Source organism: Saccopteryx leptura, chromosome 1 (assembly GCF_036850995.1).
Source record: "Saccopteryx leptura isolate mSacLep1 chromosome 1, mSacLep1_pri_phased_curated, whole genome shotgun sequence".
In the NCBI taxonomy this organism is placed as follows: domain Eukaryota; kingdom Metazoa; phylum Chordata; class Mammalia; order Chiroptera; family Emballonuridae; genus Saccopteryx; species Saccopteryx leptura.
This window is the reverse complement of record NC_089503.1, coordinates 53,036,883-53,053,646: the sequence shown is the minus strand read 5'-3', so window position 1 is coordinate 53,053,646 and position 16,764 is coordinate 53,036,883. Positions and strand designations below refer to the sequence as shown.

Genomic DNA, 16,764 nt, shown 5'->3' with positions numbered 1-16,764 from the left:
TGGAGCAACAGAACAATGGCCCCAGATAGGCAGAGCATGGCCCAGTAGGAGGCTTGCCAGGTGGATCCTGGTCAGGGTGCATGCGAGAGTGTCTCTCTGCCTCTGCACCCGTAACTTAATAAAAAACATTTTTTTACGAATTTTTTCTGCTTAATCTATGAGAATACTATCTTAATCTATGAGAATACTATGAAGAATATTATTTTCTAATATGATGGAGGGATTTTCTATTTTTTTCCTGTAGTTCTTTAAATTTTTGTTTTAAACATTTTGAGGCTATGGTATTGGGTAAATGTGGTAGAAATATGTCACAGGCAGCTTTAAAATTGCAAACTTTCAGCTTAGCAACCAAGAAGAAAAAATGTCTTCTATATCCCTGCTTTGGTTTTAAATGTTTTCCAAAGGCTCTAACTGGCCCATTGTGGATCCAGTAATGTAGTACCATATAATTTTTAACGATTTAAAATCATGACTCTTGCCTGATCTGTGGTGGCGCAGTGGATAAAGCGACCTGGAAATGCTGAGGTTGCTGGTTCGAAACCCTGGGCTTGCCTGGTCAAGGCACATATGGAAGTTGATGCTTCCAGCTCCTCCCCCCTTCTTTCTCTCTGTCTTTCCTCTCTCTCTGTCTCTCCCTCTCCTCTCTAAAATGAATAAATAAAAAATAAAAAAAATTAAAAAAAAATAAAATAAAATCATGACTCTTATACACATGCAGGATAAACACTTGTCAAAGATTATTATCAATTCATTAGTAAGAGAACCAGTAAATGCTGTTTTAAAAATTGAGGAACTAGTGTTTATATATCCACCATAAAAGTGTTAACCTAAAAATAAAAGGCCATAGTGAGAGACAAAAAGCATTTATTTGACATTAAAAGGGGGGGGGACAGAAAGTCTATTTGGAAAGCAGAAGTTCAGGCAGAAACCCAAATAGTATTCTGATTTAGGAGACAAAGGCAAGGGATATTTATGAGAAAGGAAAGGGGGACAGTTATATCAATAGAAGGAAGATACTTCTTTTTGTGCAGATAAGCTAATTCTAAACAATGTTTTAAATTTTCTTTTAATTTTCATTCCAGTAGTCATCTACTCAGTAGTCATATCTGCTTCCTTGTCTTTTCAAACAGTTCTTTCGGGACGTAATGTTGCGTTAGGCCCAGTACAAAGGTTATTTTGCCCTGTTTTAACATTCCAAAGGTTTGAGGAGTAAGACGTGCAAGGCAGTTCCTCTGGGATGGCAGCTCTTCCATTCAAAGTAGCTCTGTTTATATTATTTTTCATATTTTTCCTCATTTTCTTTTTATTCATTGAGAGGAGGGGAGACACAGAGACAGACTCCGCATGTGCTCTGACCGAGATCTACCCTGCAAGCCCACAGTAGGCAATGCTCTGCCCATCTGGAGCTGCTGCTCCATTGCTTAGCAACAGAGCACTTAGTGCCTGAGGTGGAAGCCATGGAGATGTCCTTATCACCTAGGGCCAACTAGGTCCATTCAAGCCATGGCTGCAGGAGGAGAAGAGAGAGAGAGAAGCGAGAGGGGCAGGGGTGAAGAAGCAGATGGGAGCTTCTCCTGTGTGCCCTGACTAGGAATCTAACCTGGGACATCCATAGGCTGGGAAATGCTCTACCACTGAGCCAACCAGCCAGGACCTTTTCCCTCTTTTGATCAAGATTTTCCTTGAAAGCATTGCTGATCAATTACTAGAAAGCAACACTAATTATTAAAAGCATCGTTGATACTCCATTGTCAGGATGGCTCATTCTCAGGGAGATATCATGCCACTGTAGGTCCCTCATCACCAGGAAGACTCATTCCCAGTATGTCACATCCTATGTAGGAGGAAAGTTGTTTTTCTTATCTCTTAGGAGCCTTGGGCCACATATGAGCAACAAGAACACCAGAATAGAAGAAGGCTTTCCCATTAGGTGTAAGGGCAAAGACCTTCTGTAGTTTCTTAAAGTTTTTCATATGAAGTATCAAAGGTCTTGTGATTATGTTAAAACATTGAGCACCCATTATCAGAGTGGTGTCCTTATAACATAGAGCTATGCAAGACAAAGTTTTATAACAGCAACAATTTTTATAACAAACAAAATGCTAAGTCCAATTTGAAGAGTAGATCTGACCCAGGAGGCAATACTTGAGGGAAGTTCATGAAGATATTAAAGAATCATGAGGTGTCAGTAGGCCCTGTATTTAATCATTTGGCTTATACCTGGATTTTATCCACTTTCATTTTTATTTCATCAGAGGTATTTTATCCAAGTATAACAAGAAGTATCAAAAAAAAGAGCAAACCCCAACTTGTTCAGTTAGGATGTGGTCAAGAGAAATTCTGTTTAAAAGAAACTGTGCAAGAGAATTTGAAGATTTTTTGGGTTGATATGACAATCACTGTAATTCCTGCCCAAGGAAAAGGTATTCTTCAAAATCTGGTACCTTTGCTGGGGTTGACAACGCCAGGCATTAAACATCCCCGGCTATGTGTGTAACTAGTTGCACATTTTGACCTGTGAAGTAGGTTTAAAGATGATGCCTAATGTTGATTGTCTTTCCAATTAGAAATTAAGGGGTAAAAGGAAACAATAACTATTATAGCAAGTGCTTGGCCTCTAATATTATTTGTTAGCTAGGAAAGAACTGAAGTAAGGAAAAAAGAAGGTGTAGATTATATAGACCTGGTTCAGAATCTTGGATTAGTTGTTCACAGTCGACTTCATCTACTTCAGTTTTTAGTAATTTTTTTTTTTTTTTTTTTTGTATTTTTCTGAAGCTGGAAACGGGGAGAGACAGACAGACTCCCGCATGCAGCCGACCAGGATCCACCCGGCACGCCCACCAGGGGCGACGCTCTGCCCACCAGGGGGCGATGCTCTGCCCCTCCGGGGCGTCGCTCTGCCGCCGACCAGAGCCACTCTAGCGCCTGGGGCAGAGGCCAAGGAGCCATCCCCAGCGCCCGGGCCATCTTTGCTCCAATGGAGCCTTGGCTGCGGGAGGGGAAGAGAGAGACGGAGAGGAAGGAGGGGGTGGGGGTGGAGAAGCAAATGGGCGCTTCTCCTATGTGCCCTGGCCGGGAATCGAACCTGGGTCCCCCGCACGCCAGGCCGACGCTCTGCCGCTGAGCCAACCGGCCAGGGCGTTTTTAATAATTTAAAATTTAAAAATCAGTTGGTTAAGTGTTAGGTGTAAGATCTTTCTTTAAATAGGAAACATGAATCCAAGAGTTAACACCTTTAAATATATGGATTAGAGTACCTGAAATTTTGGAGGGATCAGGTAGGAAGAAAGAGATAAATTTTTTATTTAGCTTAAAAAGGTGTAATTTACTAAATTACTGGAAGTGGCTTAGAAGAGAAAACAATTTCTTATTATCTGGAAAACAGATCAAACAGCAGTAACATTTTATATAAAAACTATAATCATTCTTATCAATTCTTTTAGTCTCATGTTATTAAAAAATGAAACTAGATCACCTTCTTAACACCATTTACAAGAATAAACTCAAAATGGATTAAAGGCCTAAATGTAAGACCTGAAACCTTAAAACTCCAAAAGAAATCATAGGCAGTAAACTCTGATATTGCTTTTAGTATTATTTTTTCTGCTATATCTCCTCAGGCAAGGGAAACAAAAAAGTGAATAAACAAATAAGACTACATCAAACTAAAAAGTTTTTGCACAGCAAAGGAAATCATTAACTAAAAGCCTACCAATTGGGAGAAGATACTCACTAATGATACATCTGATAAGGGATTAATATCCAAAATCTGTAAAGAACTCATATAACTTAATACAAACAATCTAATAAAAAATGGGCAGTGTACCTCAATAGATATTCTACAGAGGACAGGTGACCAATAGACATGTGAAAAGGTGCTCAATGTCACTAATCATAAGAGCAATGCAAATTAAAACTACAATGAGATATCACCTCAAACCTGTCAGAATGGTTATCAATAAAGTGTTGGAGAGAATATCGAGAAAAGGGAACCCCTGTACACTGTTAGTGGTGTTGCAAATTGGTGCAGCCACTGTGGAAAACAGTAAGGAGGTTCCTCAAAAAAATAAAACCAGAACTGCTGTAAGACCCCAGTTTCACTTCTGGGTATTTATCCAATGAAATCCAAAACAATTATTTGAAAAGATATATGTGGCGCTGGCTGGCTGACTCAGTGGATAGTGTCAGCCTGGTGTATGGACAACCTGGGTTTGATCCCTGGTCAGGGCACAGGTAAGAAGCAACCATCTGCTTCTCTCGCCACCCCTCCCTCTTCTCTCATTCTTCCCCTCTTGCAGCCAGTGGCTCAATTGGTAATCCAAAGGATGTGGAAAGAAGGAAGGCAGTAACACCAAATAAAATCAGAACAGAGGATCAGCAAAGAAAAAGACTTTATTTGAAAAAACAAACTGACAAGATTGATCATCAAAAAGAAAGTAAAACAGCTATTCTTAAAATAAAATTTCAAATTAAAAGTAGATAAGTCTTGGAAAAGTTTATCATACAAAAATCAAGAAGAAATCAAAACTAAAATTCAAGCAAAAATTTCTCCAGCTCAGTATGAGAAAGAAAAGCATAGGCCAACACCCTTTATGCTTAGAAATGTAAAATTTCTAAATAAAGTATGAGCAAACAAAAATCAATATATTTATAAATGAATATATCTCAAATAGGTTTACCTTAGACATATAATGATCTAATAATAGAAATCTGTGATTAGTCAGCCATTTTGGTCAACACCCTGCTTACTGCGCCTAACCAATCCTATCAGAACTCAGCATCCCGGCTCATCTGAGCAGGTCTTGGAAGTGATTTCTGCAGTTCAGAATTATTTTAAAGCTAAATTGAAAATATTGGGTTTTTTTTTTCTTTTGTATTTTTTTTTCTGCACAAAGAAGGAGGGTTTTTCACTTACTCAATCAGAGGCCAGTTTTTATTTTTTTTGTTTTTTTAAGCCAGCTAAGACAGCATCCGCTGTGCAGAATTTAAAGCCTATTAGCTCAGCTGAAGAGGGGGTAGAGAAGGGAAGATAAAAGGAGAGAAGCTGGGAGAAAACAAGCATCATTTTATTTTGCTATGTGGTAGGAACCATCTATGAGAAAAGATAGTATAGAATTGTTTTTCTTGAACAATGGTTCTTAAACCATAAGATATTTTTTCTTGTGTTTTCCCTTAGTCTTATGCACCCTTTTTCTTGAGAGCTTTGTTCCAGAGTTTTGGATTTGGGTTTTTTTTGATGAGGAGGTTTTATTTAGTGTGTGTGTGTGTGTGTGTGTGTGTGTGTGTGTGTGTGTGTTGTGGTCCCAGCTGAGTCATCATGTCTGCTCTGACGCCTCCAACCGATATGCCAACCACCACCACTGACAAGATCACACAGGCTGCCATGGAGACCATCTACCTTTGCAAATTCCGAGTGTCTATGGATGAAGAATGGCTCTGTCTGCAAGAGCTGGGTGACATCTCACTTATGCCTGACCCAGAGCCTACCCATGAAGATCCTAATTATCTCATGGCTAACAAACGCATGAGCCTGATGAACATGGCCAAGCTGAGCATCAAGGGCTTGATTGAATCAGCTCTGAACCTGGGGAGAACTCTGGACTCCGACTATGCACTTCTCCAGCAGTTCTTCGTGGTGATGGAGCACTGCCTGAAACACGGCTTGAAAGCTAAGAAAACTTTCCTTGGACAAAGTAAATCCTTCTAGGGAGCTCTAGAACTGGTAGAAAAGCTTGTTCCAGAAGCTGCAGAGATAACAGCAAGTGTTAAAGATCTTCCAGGATTTAATACACCAGTAGGCAGAGGAAGAGCCTGGCTTTGACTGGCATTAATGCAAATTTTTTTTTCAGAATATATGAAAGCTTTAATCAATAAAAAGGAACTCAGTGATTTCTATGAGCTAAATGCCCTCATGATGGAAGAAGGATCCATAATTGCTGGTCTGTTGGTGGGTCTGAATGTCATTGATGCCAATTTCTGTATGAAAGGAGAAGATCAGGACTTTCACATTGGAGTTATAGACTTTTCAATGTATCTCAAGGGTGGAAACAGCAGTAAAGGTAGTGAAGGAGATGGCCAGATTACTGCAATTCTGGACCAGAAAAACTATGTAGAAGAACTCAACAGACAGCTGAATGCTACTGTAAACAACTTTCAGGAAAAAGTGAATGCATTAGAAAAATCCAATACTAAACTGACAGAGGAACTTGCAAGAAGAAATGGAACTAGTTATAGAGGAAAGCTCCTACATTTTGGAATCCAACTGGAAGGGTCCTAAGCAAGACAGAACTTCAGAAGGACAAACACTAGGTGAAGCAAGAAAGCATTTAAAGAAGGAGCCACAATTATGACTGGATGTTGAAAAAGAACTGGAGATCCAGATCAGCATGAGGCAGGAGATGGAACTGGTGGTGAAGATGCTGGAGAAGGATGTCTGTGAGAAGCAGGATGCCCTGGCGTGTCTGTGGCAGCAGCTGGATGATCTCTGGGCTCTCAAGCATGAACTTGCCTCTAAGCTGCAGAGTTCAGACTTAGGAGTAAGACAGAAAAGTGAACTGAACAGTCACTTGGAAGAGAAAACTAATCAGATGGCTGCTACCATTAAATAACTTGAACAAAGATTGCACCAGGCTGAGTGAAGCCGCCAGTCCACTGAACTGGACAACCGGCTCTTCAAGCAGGACTTCGGAGACAAGATCAACAGGCTGCAGCTGGAGGTGGAGGACTCACCAGGCAGTGAAACCGCTTGGGTTAAAACTAAAACAGGAAACAGAAGCATCCCAGGAAAGGGTTCCCAGAAGCCAGAACCCAAAACGGATGGAAAGCACAAAATTCAAGAAAAATATGTTAAACTAATAAAGACACTGGAAGAAAGCCACAGGTGTTTGTTAATAAAATATTTACTAAGATATAAAGTTATTTTGGGATGGTGGGAAAGAGGGAGATTTTGATAGACGTTAGCAATGACACAAGACTGGACACTGAGTTGTAATATTAATATTCTAGAAAGACATTTTGAACCAAAAAAATTATAGAAATCTGTTACTACAATTCATCACATTAACTGATGTGATGTAGCTTTAACTTCCATGCATGCATGGTAAAAAAACATTAAAACCTTAAAAGCATTCCCACTGAAGTCAGAAACATCATAAAATGCCTGTTTTCACTACCTCTCTTAAGCTATTGCAATAACCAATGTAACACGTGCATATATGCACATACAGACTTCTCATGACTATTATCCTTTCTGGATAGGAATCTTTGAAAAAATACTACTACATTTTAAAATAGCCTCCAACTGCACTAAAGAATAAAAAAAAAGTTTTTAAACGATCAAATCTCAAGCAGACACATTCACCAAGTTATTCTTTACACTTCGGAGAATACTGTAAGGAACAAATTTGAATTTTTGAATGAACCCAAAATAATTTTTTCTGAGTCCTTCTTTGAAGAGGAAGAGGTGAAGCCTTCAGTTTGTTGCTTGCTCAGGTGCTACTTTAATGAATGTCCAAGTGCTCTCATGTTTTTTATTTTTTCCAAAGTCACAATGCTATACACTATGAGCCCTTTGGAGGTTGGAAAACGAAGAAAACAGTGCATCCAAAGAACGATTCCCTCTTCTTCCCATTCCAACCAACTGCCCACAATCAAGTCATCTCTTCTCCTTTGGCAAAAGAAAAAAAAAAAAAAAAAAGAAAATTACATACAAACTGTTTTTACAAAATTTTACATTGTTAGTGGTTATTTCATTTTTAAATGAACTTGTTTCTTTTAAAAATGATTTGGGTAACTTTTATCGTGATGCATACAATTCTCATTAAGAGGAACAAGAGGCCCTGGCTGGTTGGCTCAGCAGTAGAGCATCGGCCTGGCATGCGGGGGACCTGGGTTCGATTCCCGGCCAGGGCACATAGGAGAAGCGCCCATTTGCTTCTCCACCCCCATCCCCTCTCTGTCTCTCTCTTCCTCTCCCGCAGCCAAGGCTCCATTGGAGCAAAGATGGCCCGGGTGCTGGGGATGGCTCCTTGGACTCTGCCCCAGGCACTAGAGTGGCTCTGGTCGCAACAGAGCGATGCCCCAGAGGGGCAGAGCATCGCCCCTGGTGGGCGTGCCGGGTGGATCCCGGTCGGGCGCATGCGGGAGTCTGTCTAACTGTCTCTCCCCGTTTCCAGCTTCAGAAAAATACAAAAAAAAAAAAAAAAAGAGGAACGAGAAAAACCAAAAAAAAATTTTTTCTGAAGTGAGAAGCAAGGAGGCAGAGAGACAGATTCCCGCATGCACCGGAGGGGGATCCACCCGGCATGCCCACTAGGGGGCGATGCTCTGCCCATCTGGGGCGTTGCAACCAGGTCCATTCCAGCGCCTCAGCTGCAGTAGGAGGAGAGAGAGAGAGAGAGAGACAGACAGACAGACAGACAGAGAGACAGAGAGAGAAGAAAAAAGAGGGGTAAGGGTGGAGAAACAGATTGGTACTTCTCCTGTGTGCCCCGGCCAGGAAATGAACCGCAGACTTCCTCCCGCCAGGTGGAGGCTCTACCACTGAGCCAACCAGCCAGGGCCAAAAATCCCTTTTTTTTTTTTAAACCTAACAGTTTTCCTTTCATAGCAGGTTTCAGGGAATATCTTTAAAACCTTAAACCTGGGACAGGTTAATAAAATGAAGTTGGCAACCTGGGAAAGAAAGTCACCAAACGGCCCAAGTTCCCGGATGACAAGATAGCCGTCCTGGGACAACCAATCACAACTAGCAAGGAGCTCTGCCAGACAGAGGGAGCCAGTCACAACTAGCAGGAGCAATACCTGACGGAGGGAACCAATCACAAATAGCAGGGAAGCCCAGACGGAGGGAACCAATCACAACTAGCAGGGAGCCCCACTGGACAGAGGAAACTAATCACAACTAGCAGGGAGCTCTGCCAGACAGTGGGAGCCAATCACAACTAGCAGGGAGCCCCACCGGATAGAGGGAACCAATCACAACTAGCAGGGAGCTCTGTCAGACAGAGAGAGCCAATCACAACTAACAGGAGCCACACCGGCTGAAGAGAACCAATCACAACTAGCAGGAGCCCTGTTGGCTAGGGGGAAGCAGTTCCAAGCCACCCAAACCAGAGCGTTCCGCCTGAGCGGGAGGGGCGGGGCAGAGACTGAGGTTCTGGGCTCACACTACGTCGCGCCGCCGACCAGTAGCAGCTGTCCTGGCAAGCTAGCTCTAGGGGCACGACGGCCGCCGCGTCTTTGCCTCTCACCGCCATTAGCCTACTCAGCCGGTCGCCATGGTTGAAGCTGACCGTCCCGGGAAGCTCTTCATTGGCGGGCTCAGCCCCGAAATCGACGAGAAAACCCTCGAGGCCGAGTTCGGCAAATATGGCCGCCTCATCGAGGTGCTCTTGATGAAAGATCGAGAAACCAGCAAGTCCAGGGGCTTCGCGTTCGTCACCTTCGAGAGCCCCTCGGACGCCAAGGCCGCCGTCAGAGATATGAACGGCAAGTCCCTGGATGGTAAGGCCATCAAAGTGGCCCAGGCCACCAAGCCGGCGTTTGAGAGCAGCCGGCGGGGTCCGATGCCGCCGTCGCGCAGCCGCGGCCGCCCAAGGGGCCTGCGTGGGGCCCGAGGGGGCGGTGTCGGGCCGCGGCGCTCCCCTTCCCGGGGTGGGTCCGCCGACGACGGCGGCTACGCGGGGGATTTCGACATGCGGTCCTCCAGGGCCCCGGTGCCCATGAAGCGCGGGCCCCCGCCGCGCAGGGCCGGGCCGCCCCCGAAGAGGGCCGCGCCGTCGGGCCTGCCCCGCAACAGCAGCAGCGGCGGCGGCGGTGGAATGCGCGGGCGGGCCCCGGCGGCGCGTGGGCGAGACGGCTACGGCGGCCCGCCACGCCGAGACCCGCCACCCCCTCGCCGGGACCCCTACGGGGGCCCCTGGGAGGAGGGCTACTCGGCCCGAGACGGCTACTCCAGCCGCGACTACCCGAGCGCCCGCGACTCCCGGGATTTCGCTCCCTCGCCCCGAGAGTACACCTATCGCGATTACGGCCACTCCAGTGCCCGCGACGACTTCCCATCGAGAGGCTACGGCGACCGAGACGGCTACGGGGCTCGCGGCCGCGACTACGCGGATCATTCCAGCGGAGGCTCCTACCGAGATCCCTTCGAGAGCTGCGGGGACCCGCGCAGCGGCAACCCTGCGCGGGGGCCGCCGCCATCTTACGGCGACAGAGGCCGCTACGACGAGTACCGGGGCTGCTCGCCCGACGCCTATGGAGGCCGCGACGGTTACGGCGGCAGCCGCAGCGACCGCTACGCGAGGGGCCGCGACCGCGTCCACAGAGCCGACCGCGGGCTTCCCCCATCCCTGGAAAGGGGGTGCCCTCCGCCGCGCGATTCTTACAGCCGGTCGGGCCGTCGGGTCCCCAGAGGCGGAGGCCGCCTAGGAAGCCGCTCGGAGAGAGGGGGCGGCCGGAGCAGATACTGAGTTCCTGCAGTCTTGGGCCCAAAATCCGTCTTCATAGAAACGAACGAGAAGAAGATCCTGTTCTATGGTAACTGCCCGAGGACTAGTTCAAGGAAGAGTTGTTTTCACCTTTTTGAGAATTTCCTGTTAATTTCCTCTCCCATAGTTTTTGTGCTTTTGAGAGGAAAAAGTTAAAACTCTTTTAATTTTGTTTTGGAATTGTTAACGTTTCATTCAACAAGCTCAGTTTAAAAGCATGACTTGAATCTGCGTACTGGTCTTCTTATATTTCCTAGTCGAAATTCTTCTCAGTTTTCCTGGTAAATGAGGCAAATAGTTCTAAGATCTTTTACAAATACCTGCCCACCTAAAATGGAAAAATGGATTATTCTGCCCATTCAGATACACTAGATTTTGGGGGGTGGGGAGTGTGGGAGGGACTGATGTATGCTACTTTTCAGATTTAAGGGGGTCTTTGAAACTGAATCCCAGTGTGTCTAGTATTAAAAAAATGAATGACCACCAACAACAAAAGTCACTTAAATCAGATACTTAAAGAAAGTTCTATTTGTAAACCAAAAAAAAGCAAACGGATAATGCTGGGCATATTTTGCCTTTTTACCTTTTCTTTGGCCATCTGCAGAATCTCTTGTCTTCTCCCCAAAATATCATATGTGTTGGGCCGGGATGGAATACTAAAAGATTTGCCAACCAACCACAAAACTGCAAAATTAAAACCAAAAAATATCAGTTAATAGCATTTATTTTCACTACCAACAACGTACTAAGAAACAGGTAGAAACCAGATGCCATTGGTGGATTTGGGGATTTTAATGGCTTCCATTCCTAATTCCAAGAGCCAGCTGGCTCCTGTGGAAAAAGCTGGGCTTATTCCCCTAAGGGTGGAGGAATTAAATGTGAGCAGCATCAGAAGCTCAAGAGAATCCCTGAGAAAACTGGGCAATTCAACATCTGAGAATCTCAACCTGGGATGAGAGACGGTCTTCCTGTCCACAAAGGCAAGGGGGTGGGGTTAAGTAGTCCCTATCTTAAAGTGGGGAAAGGGCTTGAGCAGAGATCAGAGAGGCTTTCTCCAAGGTGGCTGAGAGACAATCTTTTTACACCTCAAGCTCAGGGCAAGAAAAACCTCTTTCATTCAACATCTGTGGAACTCCCCCGTTTATCTGAGAAAAGGTAATTGTACAGTCAAGGTACTCTAGAGATTAAAGAAAGAAGGATTAAGTTAAAATATTAGGATCCACATTCAGCATAATTATTACTGGAAGTAACAGACCAACACCTAAACAAAAAAAAGTACTTAAAGAGATTTGACTGTAACACACTAATATACGCAAGTCTAAAAACATGACTTTTTTTTTAAAAGTCCAGAAATTAGCAAAAATGGGTAAACCTTTATGGAAAAATTGTTAATCTTTATTAAAAAGACATAACAAAAAACTAAATGAATTGAGAGTCATATGATGAAGTGGTTGGGAAGACTTTTTATCATAACTATTCTCAACCTCACCAAATTAATTTGCAAAATCAATACAACTTCAAATGAAATTACAACATGATTTTTTTCCCTACAAAGCTCCCCTCCCCTCTTTCCTAATAACACCATTTATTTGTGTTGATCAACGATGGAATACTAAATAAAAGAGTTGGCCAGCCAACCAACCACAAAACTGACAAAAAATATATAGCTTCATTTCACTATCAACAAGTGATTAAGAAACAGGTAAAAAGAAAAAAAAAAGGACACTTATGGGAGATTTAGCTAATTTTAAAACGTTTATGGCGAAATAAAGAGTAAGAAGAGCCAAAGGAATTCTTAAAAATGGTTAGGAAGGACTCATTCATTCTCCCAAAAGAAGGCTTAGAAGTCAATTTAAGAAAAAAATAATTTTGGCAATGCCTAGTAATGTAGCATGCATACCCTATGACTTATAACAAAAATCTAGTAATTTAAGCTGTGTGTTATTAACGAAGACCAGTAGACCAAAATGGTGAGCCTAGAAACGGACCCACTTGATTATGAAAACATGAAATATGACAGATAGCTTTAAAAGTCAGTGGTGGAAAAAAAAAGTCATTGGTGAAAGGATGGATTTTTAAAAATGCCTATTTGCAAGAAGATAAAATGTGATTTTCTTACAACATACACAAAAATACATTCTAGATGGTTTGAAGATGTAAATGTGAAGAGAAAAAAAATTTAAGTACTTAAAGGAAAAATGTATCACCCTGGGGTAGAGAATATTTTTAAGACATTAGTACAAACCTAGAAGAAAAACATTGATAAAATTTTCTATATTAAGATATTTTTTATGATAAAGGATACTGTTAAAGTGAAACACAAAACCATCAATTGGAAGAATTTTCTTACTGAATTTATTGGGCTGACATTGGTTTGCAAAACTATACAGGTTTCAAATGTACAACTCATCAAAACATCCGCACACTGCATTGTGAAATTGAGAATTTACTTGCATTGAAATAACAAAAGAATGCTTAGAAATCAATTTAAGAAAAAATAATATTGGCAATGCCTGGTAATGTTGGAGGGTACATATACCCTATGATCTGGAAAGCTCACTTCAAGGAGAGGATCTAGAGAAATTTTCACGTGTCCATAAGGAGATATACACAAGTTTGGGCCTTACCTCATTCTTTGAATGTATAAAAAGTAGGAACAGCCTACCTGGAGAGGATCAACCGAGGTTTATTCTTAAAATGGAGTTCAATGTAGAAGCTAATGTGAACCAACCACACCTACATGCATCAACATAGGTAAATATAAAAATATTTGGGGGTGGGGAAGGAAAATTGCATAAATATAGTTATAATTAATAAAAGGACAAATACTATTAGAGTGTTAAAAAGTGAGGTTATTTTGTGTGAGGAGGAAGAGAAGAAGAGATGAGTAGTGGGTTTTAGCCGAATCTGTAATGTTTTGTTTCTTAAAACAGGATGGATTTTAAACAAAAATGACAGTGTTACCAGCTTAAATTTCTGTGGTCTGTACATTGGAACCTCATTGTTCTATAATTTAAAAATACTTCATTATAGCAGATTTTAATATGAAAAATAGAGCTTAGCACAGCACCAGCAAATAGTGACTACTGAAAAAATGTTATTCTGAAACTATCTCAGCTGCAACACTTGACAGTTACTCTTCCAGCTTTATTCTCATCAATGTGGGTGACGCTTATACTTTATTTGACTCAGTTTATAGAACCTTTCTATCGTAGACTGTTCTCATACCTATACACTATAACCTCAAGGGTATGAATTGAGAATCTGAGAACCAAATCTTAGTGCACTTTTTCTCTTCTTTTTTTTTTTTTTTTTTTTTTTTTGGTATTTTTCTGAAGCTGGAAACGGGGAGAGACAGTCAGACAGACTCCCGCATGCGCCCGACCGGGATCCACCCGGCACGCCCACCAGGGGCGCCGCTCTGCCCACCAGGGGGCGATGCTCTGCCCCTCCGGGGTGTCGCTGTGCCGCGACCAGAGCCACTCTAGCACCTGGGGCAGAGGCCAAGGAGCCATCCCCAGCGCCCGGGCCATCTTTGCTCCAATGGAGCCTTGGCTGTGGGAGGGGAAGAGAGAGACAGAGAGGAAGGAGGGGGGGGTGGGGGGTGGAGAGCAAATGGGCGCTTCTCCTATGTGCCCTGGCCGGGAATCGAACCCGGGTCCCTCGCACGCCAGGCCGACGCTCTACCGCTGAGCCAACCGGCCAGAGCTTTCTCTTCTTTTTAAAAAATTTTTAATTTAAAAATTAATGGGGTGACATTGGTCCATAGGAACACATGGGTTTCAGGTATACATCTCCATAGCATGTGAACTATGCATTGCATGTGTGCCCATGCCCCAAAGTCAGAACACGTTCTGTCATTGTATATTTGGCCCCCTTTACTCCCCTCTCCCCACCCCTCTGGTAACCACTCACTTTTATATCCATGAGTCTCAGTTTTATGTCCCACCTATGTGTGAAATCATATAGTTCTTAGCTCCTTCTGACTTATTTCACTTAGTGTGACATTCTCAAGGTCCATCCATGTTGTCACAAATGGCAGTATCTCATCTTTTCTTATGGCTGAGCAGTATTGCATTGTATATACGTACCACATCTTTATCCAATCCTCTATCCTCTTTCGAGGAACACTTTGTATTCTTTTTGAAGCATAATAGCGAACATATTGTCTATTTCTCCTGAATATTAAAACTATTAATATTTTTTTTAAAAAACCTGAGGTGTAAACATTTGGAAATAAAGACTTATCCAGAGCTTAGATGAGTTCAAAAGGTCATAGTATATAGAGACTGTGGGTTCCTCATGTATATATATATATAACAGCCCCACAACCTCTTTACTGAATACTAATGTATCAAAGCTATATTTGTAGGAAAATATGAAAGATATCTGGTCACTTGAGAAGTCGTTTATAATTGTTTTCATAATGATAAGCAAGAGGGGCAGAGATCAAATCAGGTGTTTTGGAAGATTTAGCCAGTAATTTAAGAAATGTACATCTCATAACTAAAACCTTTATGTTCTCTATCTTGAGTTTGCCTTCTGAACTTCTACCTGAAACCCCCATCTTCACATTCCTTCTGTCCAAAACAGGGTTCCAGGATCATCCAAACTGTCTGTGGGACACCTGACAGCATTACTGTGTTTCCCTACCAGGTGAGGCCTGAGCATCTTCCCTCTCTGACTGCAACCTGAATCCTTCTGTGAGTCTGGGGCTTTGAGTGCTGGAGATAGACTTCTTTCCCCCTTTTTCCTTAGCTTCCCATTTTCCCTTGCCTCAGATCAGGTAATATGGGAAGACTTTTCTGCCTGTGTTCCTCCTACCTGCAGTCTCTAATTTCTCAGCCTTTAGATTATGTGGGGTCCATGTGACTCCCTGTTGGCCTTTACCTTAAAGGTAATGTGATTTTTTTCCTATTCCTCCAAAAAATTTTCTTTCTAGGGACAATTACTATATCCTCCTCTTTTGGGCATATTTAAGAACTCACCAAGCAGAATCAGACTTACTTTTGCTGTGCATGTGGAATCCAGTGGTCGTGGGAATTCTTTTCAGAATCTGTGTGTTCTGTTTGTGGTGACAGTTCTGCTGAGGCTAATTTCTTTTGCAGTGTAACACATTGGAGAACTCTTTAAAAATGGTTCTGAGCTCAAAATTTTTGTGGGTGATTTTGAACATGAGTATCAAAGGAAAAAATTAACTCTAGAGGACCTGCAGAACAATGGTGGCCTTTTGAGTGTATTCCATTATCATTTATTAAATTGCTCCAGGAGAATTAAAAATGCAACTATCTAGTATGAAGTTTTTAGGAAAAAATATTGAGGCTTCCCCATAATGTTTGGAGGTTTGTTATAGTAGAAAGGTACTCTTTCAGTCTAGTGTTTGAGTCCTCATTCTGTTATTTATGTGACTCGAGCAACTTGCTTAAAAATGTTGACCTTCAGTTTTTTTCATGTGCAAGTAGTGATGACAGTCATAAAATTTTTGAAAGTTTTAAATCAGATAATGCATATAAAGCATGCAGCACAGTGCCTGGAATACAGTGGGATCCACTAAGTGTTAGTACCACACAGCCCTCTGCACACAGCAGTAGCCCAGATTTTCCTTTGGAATTTATCTTTTCCACTTGCTAGTGAAGTGGTGAAGTAGCTTATGTGCTAAAAGTCTTCAGAAAGGTTTTATGGCATTCATTCAAGCTATATTCACCCAGATTGAAATTTTACAGACACACTTGACTCTTTACAGCTCTCATTTATGTTCTATCACTGCCACAGCATTCTCTACCAGGGGTCCCCAAACTTTTTACACAGGGAGCCAGTTCACTGTCCCTCAGACTGTTGGAGGGCCGCCACATACAGTGCTCCTCTCACTGACCATCAGTGAAAGAGGTGCCCCTTCCAGAAGTGCAGCAGGGGGCTGGATAAATGGCCTCAGGGGGCCGCATGCAGCCCGCGGGCCATAGTTTGGGGACGCCTGCTCTACACCTTGACAGCTACAGTGACCTAACATTTCCACCTGCAGGTTCAGAGCCCCATTCCTAACCAGTCTGAAGTGACACAGATAGACTGGCTTAGACTTCACTTTACCCCATAAATAAAGTGCCTAGTCAGTGCCTAGATGTTTTCAAGTGTGGCAATAACTTGTTATCATTATTTACAATTAAGCTAAGGCCTGGTGCACCTAGGGAAGTCCCTTAGTTGCAGTAGAGTATAGTGATCTAGAATAAGTAGTATAGGATCTGGTAGACATCAATTCAAATCCCATATCCATTAA

At 42.8% G+C, this 16,764-nt stretch overlaps 1 protein-coding gene and 1 pseudogene across 1 annotated transcript; both read left to right on the top strand.

Annotated features, from left to right (window-relative positions):
* The first annotated feature begins 5,273 nt into the window (after positions 1 to 5,273).
* Positions 5,274 to 6,953, top strand: LOC136387991 (protein RUFY3 pseudogene; annotated as a pseudogene).
* Positions 6,954 to 9,259: 2,306 nt separating this feature from the next.
* RBMXL2 (RBMX like 2) lies at positions 9,260 to 10,475 on the top strand. Its single transcript, XM_066360586.1, has one exon. It carries the CDS (start codon positions 9,282 to 9,284, stop codon positions 10,473 to 10,475), a length of 1,194 nt encoding a protein of 397 aa, XP_066216683.1. The 5' UTR covers positions 9,260 to 9,281.
* The last annotated feature ends 6,289 nt before the right edge of the window (positions 10,476 to 16,764 follow it).

Excerpts from the sequence above, each read along its gene's own strand:
- RBMXL2 (XM_066360586.1), top strand. The coding sequence starts at position 9,282 with ATGGTTGAAGCTGACCGTCCCGGGAAGCTCTTCATTGGCGGGCTCAGC.